Raw genomic sequence first — 16,477 nt, 5'->3', positions numbered from 1 at the left:
ATCGAAACCAGCAAACACATTCCCAAGTTTTATTCTACACCAAAATTACGTTCCCACACATCATCCACTTCACCACACATAATTCTCAAATCAGAGCACAACGATTATTACTGCTGCTCTCAAGAAGAGATCAGACGTGGGGATTCCCCCGTTTATACGGCGGGCGGGTTATGGGGGTGAAGGCAGTCCTCCGGGTACGGGTGTCCACCGTGGCGGGTGCGGTCCATCCCCTGCTGTTCGTCCTCGTAGCTGATCCTGAGCAACCCGAGCTTGTGCAGAATGAAGAAGGTGGGCCCCATGGTGAGGCTCACCCACCCGATGATGGAGAGGATCTGCACCACGTGCGCCGCCAGCAAGCGCCCGCCGCCGCCCATGAAGAGCCCGAACGGCCTGCCCGGCCTGCCTTGGTAGACCTCGTTGACGTAATTCTCCCGGGCGAAGAGGGCGGTGAAGATGATCCCCCAGGTGCCGCAGCCAGCGTGGAGCTGGAACGCCTCGAGGGGGTCGTCGTACTTGAACCTGGCGGCGAGGCGGTTCATGCCGATGAGGACCCACGCCGAGATGAAGCCGCAGATGACGGCGGCCCAGGGGTCGACCACGGAGCATCCGGAGGTGACGGCGACAAAGCCGCCGAGCGCACCGTTGCAGACGTCGATGAGGCTCCAGTGGTGGGAGATGAAGATGCGCTTGCTGAAGAGAGTGGTAAGCCCAGCGACGCTGCCGGACAGGGTAGTCGTCACGGCCGTGCGGCCAACGGCGGACCACTGGCCGTGGATGGAACCAGGGGGCCCGTAGGATTTCAAGATGGTCAGGAAGGAACCCGCATTGAAACCGTACCATCCGAACCTGTAGGAAAAAAAAAACGAAAACATCCACCAAATTATTTACATTTCACACCCTACACTTTTACAAATAATTTCAGTATTTACATTTACCGCCCTATTTAACATATTAGAAATGAACCGTGAAGTGATGAATAATATTAGAGTTCTCGATGTAACTTTCCATAAATTTTCTATTAGCTCACCAGAGGAGGAAGGTGCCGAGGACGACGAGTGATGCACTATGCCCGCGGAGGATGAGACCATCAAAGCCCGGATCGAACCTTCCATGCCTCGGACCCTCGATAAACGCGCCCCAGAACCCGGCCACTCCTCCGACCAAGTGGACCACCCCGGACCCGGCGAAATCTATCACCCCAGACTTAAACAGCAGGGCCTCTCCGGCGTTCCTCGACGCCGACGCCCACCCGTCCGCGGACCAGAACCAATGCGACACGACCGGGTACACGAACCCCGTCAGCATCGCCGAGTACACCAAGTACGCTGTGAACTTCGTCCGCTCCGCGATCGACCCGGACGTGATCCCCGCCGTCGCAATGGCGAAGGCCCACTGGTAGAGGAAGAAGGGGTAGTCGAAGCCGGTCTCCGGGAGCTTCTTGAGGCCGAAGAACTGTTTGCCGATGAAGGGGTTAGAAGGGGAACCGAAGGCGAAGGCGAAGCCGAAGAGGTAGTAGAAGAACGCGCCGGCTGCCGCGTCGAGGACGTTGGTGAGCATGATGTTCATGGTGTTCTTCTTCCGCACGGAGCCGGCGCAGAGCATCGCGAAGCCGAGCTGCATGGCGAAGACGAGGTAGGCGGAGAAGAGGAGGTACGTCGTATCGACGGCAGAGGTCGTGTCGGCGAACTGCGCGCAGATGTACTCGGCGGTCTCACTGGCGTTGGCGACGTTGCCACCGCCGAGGAGGGAACCCAGGTCAGACGAACACGTCGACATGGCGGCAAGTAACGGAATCCAATCTCTTGCTTCGTTATATAACCTTTACTTACCAAGCTATGGCGATGATGTAGCTTAGGGACGAAGAGGTTGGTTTATATAGGGAGGGATGTAGAAAGATACCATGGGAGGAATCAGGAATCAACGGGATCTTTCTTGTGGGATTGTGGATTCTTTTTATATATATTATATTCATATTATATTCGACCACAACCATTAACCTTAGCGTACATTGAGTGAATTAATGTTGGTCGGATTAATAATACTAATACTAATACTAATATTATTTAATTATGTGGAGCCAAATGTTTCTGATTCGTTCAACAATGAGGTCGATAATATGAAATCATTTACTCTTTAATTTCTTCCATAAAAACCTTAGAAATGGAAATTATTATTTGAATTCTTTTAATAAAATTCTATGCGTTCGAGTTACTTAGTAGATTCATAGGATGGAATCTGTTGGCTTTGAGGACTCTTGATGTTCCCTTCTTTTATATATCACTACTTTTTACCAATTTATATGATATATTACAAATAATCTCTTCCTTAAAGTTTGTTTCCTTTATTTGTTTTCAGACAAAGATATATTATCTAAGATTCTATTGTCATATATTCATCACAAAGTGAGATTGCTACGACTTAAACTTTCTAGCTTTCCATTAGAAAACTATCATAAAATAATATAAAAAAAAATTAAAAAAGAAGAAGTGGGAATGCATTCCATGATCTAATTGTTATTATTATAATCATCATCTTATAAATATCTTATAAAAGGAGTAATTTTGTGCACGAGATTTAGCCAGCTAGAATGCAAAACTTGTTAATTAGCTTATGACAATTGTTGGAGGAACTATTTTGGTAGATTCAGACCCACATAGTTTATTTTATTATTTTTCTCTATAATATTTATTTAAGTTTATGTCTAAATAAATTGAATCATTGAATTGGCCATATACTTACAAGATAAATCAAACGATTAAAGGTAAGCATTAGCTGTAATATTTATTTATTTCATGCTGGTTTTTGGGATTAAAACTTGAGATTCAATAGTCAGCAACTCCCCAATGCTGTCATTAAACTACGTATGCATGATTCCAAATCTAACATCCGTTGGCTATTTAGAAGAATCCTGGAGAAAATAAATGATATAATTATGAGGTTACTTCCTGGTTTAGGTCTGTAAGAATTCCTCTCTCCATATATATATAGAGAGAGAGATGTATAATATGAATTACATATACTTATTATCCTTTTAGAAGAAATTTACAAGATGTATTACATTGTAAGCTACCTAAAAATGCTCTTCTTTCTTATTATTTCCTCTACTTAAAATTTCGGTCAACGTCGTCGATGATCGACGCAGCTAGCCCTAGGTATATCGAAGAATTTTCACCTTACAACTTTAGGGAAATATAGCAAATAATATATTTTTTAATTAAAAAAAAATATTAGATTCTTATGATCATTATTTAGGAATCTATATATCTTGGTGTCACTTCTTTAATGCATGATTTCTTGTTTGCCAAGTTGAAATGTTCATCTTTGAACGAGCCTATTATCTAGTCTCATAAAGAATCAACATGTAGTTATTTGCACGTAGTATATACAGACTTATACAATAGATTTTTATTTTATAATAAAATAAATAATACAATTTGAATCCACCAAGTGAGAATAAGAAACGAGATGGGAGAAGCTAATCAAGATTTTTCTCAAAAAATAATCTTAATTTTTTTCCAAGAAAACTAGTTGAAAATTTTGAATGCAATTTTTCACCTATGATTTTGTTGCCACTGCGACGAAAAGTCAACTGCTCCATCGAATTTCATGCATAAGCGACAACGATCTTTGGGTTTATTTTTATTTTTTTTTAGAGATAGAAGTCAAACAAATATTTATTCCATGAAAACTTATCTTGGAGGGAAGGGAGGCTTTTAAGGAAGAGAAGATTTACCAAAACCCTAATAAAGTTTAGAATTTCTTTTTTAATTTATTAAATAATAAAATATACTTCGTTTTGTTCGTTGGTTGGTTGCTAGCTATTAGGTGAAAATTTAACTCAAAGTATTTTTTTTAAAACATTATAATTAAAATATAAAAGCAAGGGACAATAAATTTAATAATATTTCCCTTTTTTTTTTTTAATTATATGAGAGGGAGATAGTTATCGGGTCGGATCATAAGACAAAATCCACAAATCCATATAGCAAAATGGGCCGACACAGTGTCGAGACCTCTCTCTGGTCTCTCTACTCTATTCCCATTTTCCATCGGTTGAAAACTAAAGTCGGCGGCTTTCGACCTTACGATGGTGGAGATGGAGCAGTTCGTCGCCGATGCTCGAGATGGAGAAGGAGGAGAAGGAGCCGAGGACTCCGACAGCGCCGATAACGGCGACGAGGAAGAGAACGTCCTACGGTTTCTGGATTCGTTGGATAGCTACATCGTTCTCGTCGATTCCTTGTCTTCTACCCTTCGCCAGGTAAAACCCTCGATGATTTTTCGTTTCTTTTTGTCGTCTCTTACTTCTTTTAGCCCATTTTAGATCGCAAGTTGGAGTTGATTTTTGTTGTTTATAATGGGGTAATGGTGAAAATTTGTGTATAATAGTTTCTAATTGAGCTAAGATTTCTATGTTATATAAACTGAATTCATATAATTTTAGTTTCATATGAGTTATAATATACCTTTAATTTTGTAAAAGATATGATGGACTTCAATGTATTACAACTGCTTCTATAATTGCCAATTGTTTTCCTTTTCATTTGGGCTCTTTACTGCTCTAGGTTAACATTCTAGTCTAATGTAAAATGTTTGTCCTCGTCAGTGTGAAGGAACTTAAACTTTTCTTGTTAACAGGGATGGCTAGAATTAGCCAGTGCTCGTCATTCAATGGGTTCCTCGCGCATTTCTACTACATTACTTGATCATAAAGTGCAGTCTGCTGCCACTACAGTACAAGTAACAGAATCACTCGGCGATCATGTATCAGGTACTGATGAATTTTCTTGATAAATTTATTAGTTGAGACATCAGCGTAGGGTGTCTTCAGTGATCAAAATAAACAAATAAAAAAATGTTATAGTAGCCGCCAACTCATGGCGGTGTTTTGTTGGAAATGCTATGATAGCATAAATTATATCAGAATTTTGATAACCTACTCTTAATATAGACTAACTGCTAGCACTTTTTGGTTCTTAACGTAGAAAGTTTATTGGTCATTATGCAGGGCCAAAACCGCTTTTTACTCTATCAAAATGGGCTACGAGAGAAGGATCGTATTCTCCTGAGGATGTAGAACATAGTGGGTTGCAGAAAAGGTCTAATCATTCAGAACTAAGACATCGAGGCCCATCCAGTTACGTAGGTTGTTACTTGTTCCTTTCCTTCCATAATTATCTTATTGATATTTGACGCTTGGTAAGTTTGAAGTGCTTGCATTTTGTTTAAGATTATATTCTGCTGTCTTGGTTTTAAGATAGCAGCCAGGAGTCAAATTCAGCAGGCAGTGGATCGCAAACTGCGATGACAAGTACTGTTGTAAGTTTCTTTTCATTAAGCATTTTACTGCATAAAAAAGTTTGGAATTATGAGGCAACTCTCATGGAGTAAGCTTTTAATGAAATAGTTAGATCCAGAACTAACTTGAATAAAACCCACACAAAGTATGGAAGTTACACTATTTCTTTGATGTATGACTGCCTGTAATCAGTCAGTTCCATTTCCAGAAAATTTTATGATTGCTTGATTCAGCTAGGAATTAATATCAATTGCCTTTTTCTTCAATTTCTTTGAAATCTCTTCTTTGGCACCTTAGATACAGAAGGAGAGGTCTAAATCACTAGCGGTATTTGGAACTTTGGTTTCTCCAAAACTTCGTGCTGCCCAAGTTTCATTTGAGAAAGGTTTCAGTGTTTTCCTTGTATCTTTCCTTTAGAAGTCCCTCCCTAAAGTCTGCATCTATTTTGATGTGCATTTAGTAAGAAGTCTCCTTGTTTCATGCAGCGCTTGATGGGATTGTAGAAATAGCAAACTCAAGGTCATCAATGCTATCTGCGTTCTCTCAGCTAGAACTACAGAAGAAGGAACCAAGCTGATAAATTGCACTTCTCTGCATCTGTTTTCTTCCTGCATCAGGCTTGTACCCACTTCACCACCTTACATGTATTAAAGATCTGCAATCTGATAAATTGGCAACTTCCAAGTTATTATTTCTCACATTTGGAATTTAAATGCAAATGGAGGAATAAGAGCAAATTTGATGTTTACTTGTACTCGCCACCCTCTAATGGGAAGCCTTGTTCATGCCTTACAATTTTATGGAAGTGGTCATTTTATTGCAATCTAGCAAGATTTGTAAGCCTTTTACTATCCTCTTGATTTCAAGAAGAATGCATAGCGTTGATATTATTTCCAAAAGAAGAGGAAAAAAATGACAGCAATCCAGAATAACTGTATTATTTTGGTCGTTTTAAGTACTGAGGATCTGTTTATTTGCCCCAGCTATGTTCTTACTTGTCAACTTCTCTCCAAAAGCAAGGTTCATGCACAATATGCATTTGGTAGGATATGCATGTATAATCACACTGTGTTAGAAAAGACAAACAGAAGAAAAGGAAAAAAGCTGTAGGAAAAGAATGTTTAAAGAGTTTCACAGCTATGCCATATATTTCTTGCCAAATCTGTCTGAGAAAATCCCAAAACTCGTAGCAATCAAATGCATCTGCCGAGATAAACAGCACACAACAAACTAGAACATTGTGTTTTCCATTAGATGAATGTCTGATAATATTCCTGTTTAGAACAATGTGCAACTCACAAAAATGTGTGTTCCCGAAACAAGACCAAAACCTCACATTCGAGAAGAACAAGACGTACAACAGGACAGTCTCTGTATTCAAAACAGTACATATACCACACTATGTTACACTCTATAATATAATTATACGGTTTAATGAGGCTGTGAATAAATGAAGGTGGACTATCAAAATGTGGAATACTAGGGCATCATTTAGCTGACTTGCTCTGACTTGCGACAGACATGGAACGTAGCTTGCTAGCTATTTGAGTGAAGGATGGCCGCTGCACTGGATCTGGTGCCCAACACTGTTCCATTACTCGTTTCCATTCTGGATCGCATGTCGCTGGCACAGGTGGCCTCAATGTATTGTTGACAATACCTCCTGCATGGGTCGGAGATGAGCAACTATGTGAGGGAATAGCTTTTCAGGAAAAAAATTCAAAAATATATGATAGGTTAAAGGAAGACAGTTTCTAGTGCAGCTAATAATTTTACAAGGCTTTCTATTCATTTGGATCCTTTACTTAGTTTTGCCTAAGAAATGAAGAGGAATCCCCGGTCCCCAAAAATAAATTAAAAGAAATCATCCCTCTAGACCATTTCCACGTTCAAAAGAAGAGTTTGTGGAGGCTTTTTCTTTTTGTAAAAGACTAAGCTGTAATCATTTAGGTGATTGGATTTGTTGGTCTCATTGCAATCTCATGTCCTCTAATTTCTTTCTTCAGCCATGAATTGGATACTGATTTGTAGACTATTACTAGTCAATCATGAAAATGTTCCAAGTTTTCCGACTATTTGCAGAGCCTTCTTAATTTGGAGCTGTGTTTTGGGAACCATAATCCTGCATGTTAGAAGAACTAACAGCTATACTATGACAATATTAACTCCTAGAATGTGGTTATCATGCTTATAAGGAAAACTTACGAACACATAGAAAGTTCAAATCACAAGACACAGACACCTGCTAGGTATATCTTGAAAAAAATGTAGTAGAATCAGCATACCTATAATTGCGCCATAGTGCATATTGGCATAAGGTTCCTCCCCAGTGAGAATTTCCCACATGACAATGCCAAAGGAGAATACATCAACCTGCAAATTTGTATTATGATTGTAACAAAATGATAAGAATTGGAGAACCTGAAAAGTAGCATTAGATTCATTTCTGAGTGCCTTTAGATGCATAGAAATTATTCTTTTGTAAAGCAAGATATACATTTATTATAAGGGACCTTACATCTTAACTGCACTCAAGCACACAAAAAATAAGTTGTTAACCATCATATAGAGGAAGAAAAAGGATCTGATGGCTACCTTTTCAGACACCTTGTTACTGCTTCCATTTAATAGTTCTGGGGCCATCCATGGCAGTGTTCCTCTTACACCACCAGAAACCAGAGTATTTCTTTTGATTTTTGACAACCCAAAATCACCTACCTGGATTGAAACATTTACCGCTCAAAGTCAACATTTTACTAGAGATCAGCCAATATGTTGGTTCTACTTAGTACTTGTGCAAGGATAGCCAACTTGAGGCATATAAATGCAGTAGTTATTGTAATAAAACAAAAAATCAGTTATCTAAATGGACTTACAAGTCTATATGCAACTCACCTTACAAATAGGACGTGATTGATCTTTGAGGTTTACAAGCAAGTTATCACATTTCAAATCAAAGTGTACAATATTTTTGGAATGCAGATATTCCATTCCAAAGGCTGCATCCATCGCTATTATAAGCCGTTTACGACGATCAAGATACCTTTCCATTTCAAAGTCAATGTCAATTAGAATAGACCAATTGAATAAGCTCAAAAACAGGCACCAGCAAGCACTTACTTGTCCTTCCTCAGCAAGACGTGCCGAAGAGAACCATTAACCATGAATTCTGTGACAGTTGCTAAGGTGCCACCTGGCCCATCTTGCACAACTCCATAGAAAGCCACAACATTTGGATGATGAAGCTTTGAAAGAATCTCAGCTTCTCGCCAGAATTCAAGTGTCTGCAAAATGTGTATTTTGTAAATTGTAACAACAAATCGGATACTTTAATATTGGATCCCTGAGTTGTTCATACACAACAATCTGTAGGAAAAGAGATATGCAATATATTTTAAAAAGATAATTTAAAAAATGGATAGCTTACCAATCTTTCTTGCTCAGATGATCGACCTGTAAAGCAGCTCTTCTTTATCCGTTTAATGGCCACATCTGTGCCCCTCCATTTTCCATGATATACAGTTCCAAATGTGCCAGAACCCAGTTCTCTAAGCTCTTCAAGATCCTCGTTCTTTATGATCTGCTGACATCTCACTTGTAAGTTCAAGAATACACATCATATAATCAACAATTGTTACTATCATGACTGAAGGTGCTCCACATGGCACTCCAGTCTTTTCTTGACTTTTGATAATGCAACAACATGCAAATAACAACAAAGAAACTCAACTAAATTTAACTGGTATATATATATATATATATATATATATATATATACATACGATTAGTGTTTGAACGATTATTTGATATGCTTGCATACTCGAGATCAAGAAATTAACTCTTCTCAGGCCAAGAACATGAATGTTTTAGTACCAGAACTAATGTCCAGAAATAGTTGGAATCCTAGTAGATACTCCCTGAACCCTCATCTATTTATTAGATACTAGTTATCAGCGAGAAATGATACTGCAGCTAGAAATATCTGAAAGAATTGGTGCCAGTAAAACTGAAAAATAAGAAAAGAAAAAGAAAATTAAACTGTCAATACTGATGCCAGTGATACTGTGATAGCAAGCAGCTCTTCAATATTATTTTGTAACATAGAATATATTGTAGAAGGCTTTATCAACAAGTATCAAGAGCTTATTGGAAATAAAGCAGTGCTCAGATTCAGAAAATTTGACCTCTGTTGAAAAATTGAAATTATCATACCTGCAAATCACTAAGATCAATATCAGCCAAGGAAGCATCTAGAATTGGTCCAGCAGCTTCCACATCCTCAAATTTAAGTTCCTGAAGGGCAAAAATGTTTCTGCTTACAGTTAATGCTTCTACAGTGTAATCACAGATGACTTCTACTATGCAGAGACAGATACCTCATATTCTGAGATAGGCTCATTTTGGTTCTTTGCCACCTTTGATAAAGGATTCTCACCCTGCAAAGCTGCACCACCCTTTTCTATTAAATGTGGATGGCCAACCTGTGATGATATATAACCCGGGTGCACAATGTTGGAATCCTGTACGGTGGTGCTAGAAGGTTCTTGTTGCATTTCCTCCTCTAAATCAATTTGAGGACCCATTTGATTTAAATTCTGCACACCTGCAAACTGATAAGATCTGGGAACTGTCCCCTCCATCTTTGGTAAGAGAGATGCGTAATCAGTATGGTCCAAATCCATAAGAGAAACATCTTTGCGTTTAAATTCATCTTGGGCAAGATTTCTAAAGAAAGACCAGCGCTTAGGTTCATCATTCTGCATCTTCACACTGAGACCAATATCATCTTTACGCAAAGGACTTATGCTTGAATATTCTGCAGCAATTCTAGCCTTCGAAAAGAAATCAGAGAGTATATCAGGGGGAAATCGATCATTAATATCAATAAGAATATCTCTCTTCTCTGTGTTAGGAGCCAAAGATTCTTCTTGAGAAATTGGTATAGAAGAGCTCCCTAACCAGGGCAAATCGGAGTCATGATCAACATCAATGGGGTATGCAGCCTTTGCAGTTATTTCCTCCCAGCTGATATTAGGTAGCACGATAGCAGTACCTTCCTGCTGCTTAATGTCAGCACCTGTCTCAGTTACATCCTTTGTTGGCTCTTTCAATTTACTTTTGGCCATATCTGTTTCACCAACTATATTTTTCTGAATGTGTCTGGTACCGGTGCTTGTCTCATCTGAGATCCTATCTTCATCAATGGTCTGACCAACAATGGTGGTCAAAGGTGCACTGTTCAGCTCAGCTTTTGGCATCTTCAACTCTATTTTATGTCTTCGGTCGTCACTGGTATCAGCTTGTTCCTTAATAAGTGCTGGTGAGCAAGGAAATTTCAGTGTGTCAGAACCTTCTGGAGAAGAGGTGGTTTCATACTGATTCATCTGAATTCCCATTTCAGCCAGTTCTTTATATCCACTGAACTGCCTCGAACCATCTACGATCGCTGGAGGACTAAGGTTTGATGTTTTTTCTGCTATAGAAGTTTTCTCAATCTGAGATGCAGGAAGACCTTCAAGTGCAGGATCCACTGCTTCTGCAATAGGTTCCTTAGCTACATCAGATCGTGAATGAAGTATTAGAAACTGGGAACCAAGAGAATCATCAGACTTTGATAGTCTATTCAGGAACTCTGGCTGCTCCCTTGGAATCATCTCAGAATGATAGACTCTTGCAGGGCAAGGTGTGTCGTTGTAACTATGATCAGTCATATCTGCCTCATAGTCAGAAAATCCAGATGTAAGAGCTCCACCCGATGAGTAGCGATCATCTTCACTAAATTCACAACCCTGACCAGCAGGCACAGTATTAGTTCCCATTGAAACTTGTGCAGCCTCTAGATGCTTCCCATTAACGTTTAGCGGCAGTAAAGAAGCTAAGTCCTCCTGTGCAGAAGCAATAGATGATACTTCTGTGTGCATATGATTTGAAACCGAAGCATCATGATGATGCATGGGAGCATTGAAGTTTTCTAGAGATTGGATGTGCTCCATTCTATTTTTCTCTGAAGGCATACTGTTGATTGGTTGTTTTTCCTCTTTCAGTAATGTGTCTTGCTCATGAACTTGTTTGCTCCTAGACAGCCCCTCGGGTGCACCCTGATTAAAAGATAGATCATAGGGTGGCATTGCAACAGAACTTCCTATATTGGGTGTATACTGCGAACTATATCCATAATCAGAAGGTATAGATAGAGGTACCGAATCCCTGTTATTAATGTTGTAAAATCTGTCAGGAGGACGAATGGCTGTGTATGCATAATGAGCACCTTCCAGATATTCCATCCCATGGCCCTGATAGGATTGGAAATGTGTATCATAGTCACTGGACGAATTTGTTTGTATTTGTGTGGATATTATAGTGGGAGGCATCAAAGATGCTGGAGGAATTCCAGCCAAATCAGTTGCTTCTCTGCTAATATTTGCACGGTCACTATCCGAATTCAGATTGAGCAACTGATCCAAATCACTTGCGGATGTACTTGCCAAGCCATGTCCACTTGAAGTTTTTGCAGCTCCAACATCCATCCCATTGACAGCAACAACATATTGGACTTCAGAATCTCCTTCCATACTTCCCATGCTGAAGTTTATGTCATCAAAATCAGATGAAGAAAACAAAAACATCCTAAGTTTCTGTGATCCCTCGCCACCTTCTAGAACACTACATTCCTCCATCATATTTCTCAAATCTTCATCACAGGACACAGAGATCAAGGCATCAAGGTCCTCACCTGGTAACTGATATTTAATCATATGAGGCTGGTTATAGATGCCTGTTGTCTTTTGCATGAGTTCTTGCCAGGAAATATCCCAACTTATTCGGAGAATGCGTGTATCACCACCAACATACCTAAGCTTTCCATCCTTTGGTCGCGGTAAAATTTTGCCTCCAAAACTGCAGAGAAATTTCATCTTTTTGGCAGATATATCAGAAGCCTCAGAAGAAGTATAAACCTGAGAACCACCTCGGTTACTTACATCACTAGAAAAGGCTCGTGGCGCTAATCTTGCTGATGTGTAGCGACCTTTATTTTCACTTTCAGAGACACTCTTCTTTTCAATCTCCTTTGACGCCTGATTACTTGCATTTGTTAAAGATGGAGCATCTTTTCCACTTTCTGATCCTGTTTGTGATGCTCCAAGTGTACCTCTCAAGCCCATGTAACCAGTGCCAATATTCTGGTCCGCAGACGTACTTGGGGCCATATGCTTCTTGGATATTGCTCGTTCTCTCATGAATTCAAGAGAAAACTCCTCACCAGTCTGACTTGAATAATTCAGAATAGGACCAATACCGCCAGTGGCACTAAACTCACGTAACCTGGCACTGGCATTAGTCAAATTAGATGGCCCTTGTGCAAACCTTTGGCCTGCAGCACCAGCTACATCTTTTCTACTTTCCATTGGAACTTTGTGACCCTCAAAATTTTCTGACCACATGCCTAACTTTACTGTTCAGTTATCTTCTTTAGAAGCAACGGCTCCCACATAGAGACCATGCTAATACACATAAAACAAAATCAGACTGCTAGCTTTGGTCAAGCCCAATGGACAATACTGATGCTTTAGGTTGTCTCAAATAATGATGGTTAGGAATCTCTCTTTGACAGCCAGAAGAGAATATCACGATCATCTTAAAAGTACATGGCATGATCTACATCATAATTTCGGAAGAAAGATAGGAACCATTCCACAAGCTTAGCAGACTGGAAGAAGTGCAGATTGTATATGGAGAATAGTAGATTAGGGTCTTGCTGTCTGATTGCTTTATTGCCAATCTCCCAAAGCGCTAAATTGATGCATAAAATCAGCAAAATTCAACATAAATTATGAATAATCATTGCAAAGACAAATTAAATGCAACAAAATGAGTAAGCAGTCTCCAAAATTCCGCCCTACCATTACCAAAGTTTGTGAGGTATCTAATATAACAGATCAGTTTAACTTTTCAGTTCCATGATCAGTCCATTACTTAAAAACAATAGTATTCTAGTAATACAAGTCATAAAAGAAGTGATGAGAAATGGAGCAACATTAGTATCAACATTATTGAAGTAGTGCTGGTAAAACCAAAAAAGACTAGCACAGGATACGCTAGGTAATTGGAAATCAGCAGTAACAGGTGGCAACAATATAACTGACCAACTTCCATCAATTCAGGCATCAATTCACTTCAGCACGGTGCTATTAAGCAATATCTATAATCTTGAAAGGGGAAGGAGGATGTTTTCCTTGAAACATAGAGAAGACAGACATGCCCTAATATTAGCAGGCTGTAAAACTGAACAATCTTAAAAAGCAAGGTAGAAATTAATGAGTTTCTCTCATCACCAACAAGAAGAAGAACCTTAAATAGTAAAAGTTTTGAAGGCATACAAGAATCAAGGCACAGTTCGGGGTTTAACAAGTGTAGATGATTCACAATAAAAAGGCACAAGCAGTAAATCATTTGGACAGACGTATATAATGCATGCATCACTGATCAACGAGAAAAAGAACATATGAAGCTCAAAATCACATAACAGGTGTTGGGAACAAATTTGCAAAAGAGTTTACAGATTAAAGAGAGGGCATGGCAAGACAAAATAAACTTGCTCAAACCCACATTCGAAAGGTAGCCCTCACTCAACACCATTAGCAAAAACATATCTTGAAGTTGAATCTCACATATTCAGATTTTGCAAAGTTTTAATCTTTTGCATCAAAAGAAAAAAAACCTAGGAGGCACCTTGAAGTTGAGGATCACAATATCAAGATTCCCTAAAACCCACAATTATCCAAAACATTTTCAATAGTAACTCTACCCTGAGTGCATATTGAAGTTGAAATATGAAATGCCCACAAGCCCTAAAACTAATGATCGTAACAAAGAAGAGCATCCGCGTCAAAAATTTCAGTACCAAGCGAAACCACGAAGCTAGTTAATCGAACTTATCAAGCACCTGAAAAGCTCACAGCCCGCGATTTGGTTTCAAAGACTGCTTATGCCGGTCGCAGTCTTCTCTTCTTGGGCTTTTCTTCAATAACCATCCGTGCACTCGCCGTCTTCGGGGTCAACAGCAAGGGACAAACTCTACACAACCAAATTGACGACCTTTAAAGAAATAAACGACTTAAATCTCTTCACGGCAGCTAAAATCTCAACGGTTTAGAGATTACCATGTCGTCGGCAGATTCGAGCTCCCGATTCGGTATCAGCATCAGCAAGAATACGAAGAGAAAGAGACAGTTCGGAAGATATCAAGATCGAGATCCAGATCGAGAGAGGAGTGGTATTTCTGTACGGGAGAAGGATCGACGAGGGATCCTTGGTTCTCACTATGATGAAAAAGAGAAATGAACAAGACCGAGTCGGTAAATAGAGTTTGGTGCGCCTGTCAGAGCAGCAAATCTAGCGAGATTAGATTTGGAGCGACGCAATCGGGATTAATTAATAGTTAATAGCCGTTTATTAATTAAAAAAATAGTTAATAGCCGTTGAGACTTGGGAGGAATTTTGATAGCGAAATTTGACGTGCCCACAGAATCCTACCCAGAAAAGTCTCTCCATCTCTCAGGCTGTAAAAAAAATAAAATTAATTAAAAAAAACCTTAAATATCAGCTAATTACTAACTTATACCTTTCCGTGTATTTTAAAATTATCGTAAATTATTATTATTATTTTATCCTCTTAATTTTAAAGTCCGTTTTATAAACCCGTAGAAACTCAATCTAATCTAAAAATAAACAGATGGTTTGATTATTTAATAATTTACTTATGACTATAAATATTAGTGCTACAAAATTATTAATTTTAAAAGAAATTAAATATTTAGGATCACTTGGTCTTGCCCTATAACTCTTATTTTTCATGTATTATATATTTGTATTATACTATGGTCATTTGATCCCTCGACGTTACTCTTAGATTACTAAGATTACAAGTTATCTACCATTGTTTATTCTTAATCCGTAATCTTCTATAGAGATGCTTAAAACCTAGTTAAAGTTATCAGAAGGTGACGTGGCAGCCGATAGTCTCTACAGCCTGAAGTGCAAAGATCTACTACAAGCAAATTACTCGGCAGCGCGTGGCTGGTTACGATCGAATAGAACCAATCAAAAACTAGCAAGAAGGATTCTCTGCGACCGGGATAACAGACGATCTACAACTATGCGAAGAAGACGGTGGCGGTGCACGTAAGAAACGGGGGGACACGTGTCCGACCACCTGTAAGCAAACCAGAGTAGCCAAAGAGTTGGCGAACTCCGAGCTCATACGTTCGTCTCAACACGTGTAAATTGCCGTGCTCACAACCTTCATCCTATTTATGCATCTCCTCTCCTCTCCTCTCCTCTGATACCAAGAACACGAGAGATTGATTGGCAAAATGGCTAGAGCTGGTGGGAGAAACGTAGCAGCTCCGTTGGTGTCTCTGAATCTAATCATGTACTTAATAGTGGTGGGCTTTGCGAGTTGGAATCTGAACCACTTCATCAATGGCCAGACTAACTACCCTGGTATATATATATATGAACTACTCTTATCGTTGCGTCATTACCTAACCCTTTAAGCTTTTACTAACAATCTCCAAAATTAATTTGATCCAGGGGTGGCGGGCAATGGCGCGACCTTCTACTTCCTCGTATTCGCCATCCTCGCCGGCGTGATCGGGGTCGTGTCGAAGCTCGCCGGCGCCAACCACGTCCGCGCCTGGAGGAACGACAGCCTCGCGGCCGCCGCCTCGTCCGCCGTCATTGCATGGGCCGTCACTGCCTTAGCTTTCGGGTAGAGATTCTTCGACGTTCTTAAATACGTTAGAATTTGAAGCAAGCTTTTTAAATATATACTATTTTCTTTTCTTGATTGGGTTGCAGGTTGGCATGCAAGGAGATAGCCATAGGAGGGCACAGAGGATGGAGGCTGAGGGTGTTGGAGGCGTTTGTCATAATACTGGCCTTCACCCAGCTTCTCTACGTGTTGGTTCTCCACGCAGGGATGTACAGCAGTTCGTACGGGCCGGGTTACAGGGATCCGGATTATGGCATGGGCGGTGGAGCAGCAGCTGAACCAAAGGGGACTGTAGTTTAGGATTGTGGTAGAATTAGAGTATGGTAGTGGCTGCATGTAAGTGTTTTGCTTTACGTGTTGTTGTTGACTTTATAATGGTCATCTTTTTGGAGAGTGTAATTGTT

The 16,477-nt window shown here is 39.8% G+C and overlaps 4 protein-coding genes across 4 annotated transcripts; 2 read left to right on the top strand and 2 right to left on the bottom strand.

The window, feature by feature from the left end:
- Positions 1 to 20: 20 nt before the first annotated feature.
- On the bottom strand, positions 21 to 1,859 carry LOC140765796 (ammonium transporter 1 member 2-like). The gene is made up of 2 exons (XM_073105029.1): positions 1,028 to 1,859; positions 21 to 846 (listed from the first exon to the last, which is right to left on the bottom strand). The coding sequence occupies exons 1-2, from the start codon at positions 1,774 to 1,776 to the stop codon at positions 153 to 155; spliced, it is 1,443 nt and encodes a 480-aa protein (XP_072961130.1). The 5' UTR covers positions 1,777 to 1,859; the 3' UTR covers positions 21 to 152.
- A 2,159-nt stretch (positions 1,860 to 4,018) lies between these two features.
- Positions 4,019 to 6,122, top strand: LOC140766236 (uncharacterized). Its single transcript, XM_073105719.1, has 6 exons — positions 4,019 to 4,261; positions 4,639 to 4,771; positions 5,009 to 5,146; positions 5,258 to 5,319; positions 5,597 to 5,684; positions 5,785 to 6,122. The coding sequence occupies exons 1-6, from the start codon at positions 4,088 to 4,090 to the stop codon at positions 5,874 to 5,876; spliced, it is 687 nt and encodes a 228-aa protein (XP_072961820.1). The 5' UTR covers positions 4,019 to 4,087; the 3' UTR covers positions 5,877 to 6,122.
- Positions 6,123 to 6,527: 405 nt separating this feature from the next.
- LOC140766235 (uncharacterized) lies at positions 6,528 to 14,636 on the bottom strand. Its single transcript, XM_073105718.1, has 10 exons — positions 14,461 to 14,636; positions 14,244 to 14,374; positions 9,676 to 13,090; positions 9,512 to 9,592; positions 8,727 to 8,879; positions 8,420 to 8,583; positions 8,195 to 8,342; positions 7,895 to 8,017; positions 7,585 to 7,672; positions 6,528 to 6,962 (listed from the first exon to the last, which is right to left on the bottom strand). The coding sequence occupies exons 3-10, from the start codon at positions 12,739 to 12,741 to the stop codon at positions 6,787 to 6,789; spliced, it is 3,999 nt and encodes a 1,332-aa protein (XP_072961819.1). The 5' UTR covers positions 12,742 to 13,090; positions 14,244 to 14,374; positions 14,461 to 14,636; the 3' UTR covers positions 6,528 to 6,786.
- Positions 14,637 to 15,643: 1,007 nt separating this feature from the next.
- On the top strand, positions 15,644 to 16,373 carry LOC140764460 (membrane protein PM19L-like). Its single transcript, XM_073103041.1, has 3 exons — positions 15,644 to 15,802; positions 15,893 to 16,070; positions 16,160 to 16,373. Exons 1-3 carry the CDS (start codon positions 15,673 to 15,675, stop codon positions 16,371 to 16,373), a joined length of 522 nt encoding a protein of 173 aa, XP_072959142.1. The 5' UTR covers positions 15,644 to 15,672.
- The last annotated feature ends 104 nt before the right edge of the window (positions 16,374 to 16,477 follow it).

This window comes from Typha angustifolia, chromosome 8, assembly GCF_048772165.1.
Source record: "Typha angustifolia cultivar Huaian chromosome 8, ASM4877216v1, whole genome shotgun sequence".
In the NCBI taxonomy this organism is placed as follows: domain Eukaryota; kingdom Viridiplantae; phylum Streptophyta; class Magnoliopsida; order Poales; family Typhaceae; genus Typha; species Typha angustifolia.
This window is presented reverse-complemented; position numbering and strand designations above follow the sequence as displayed.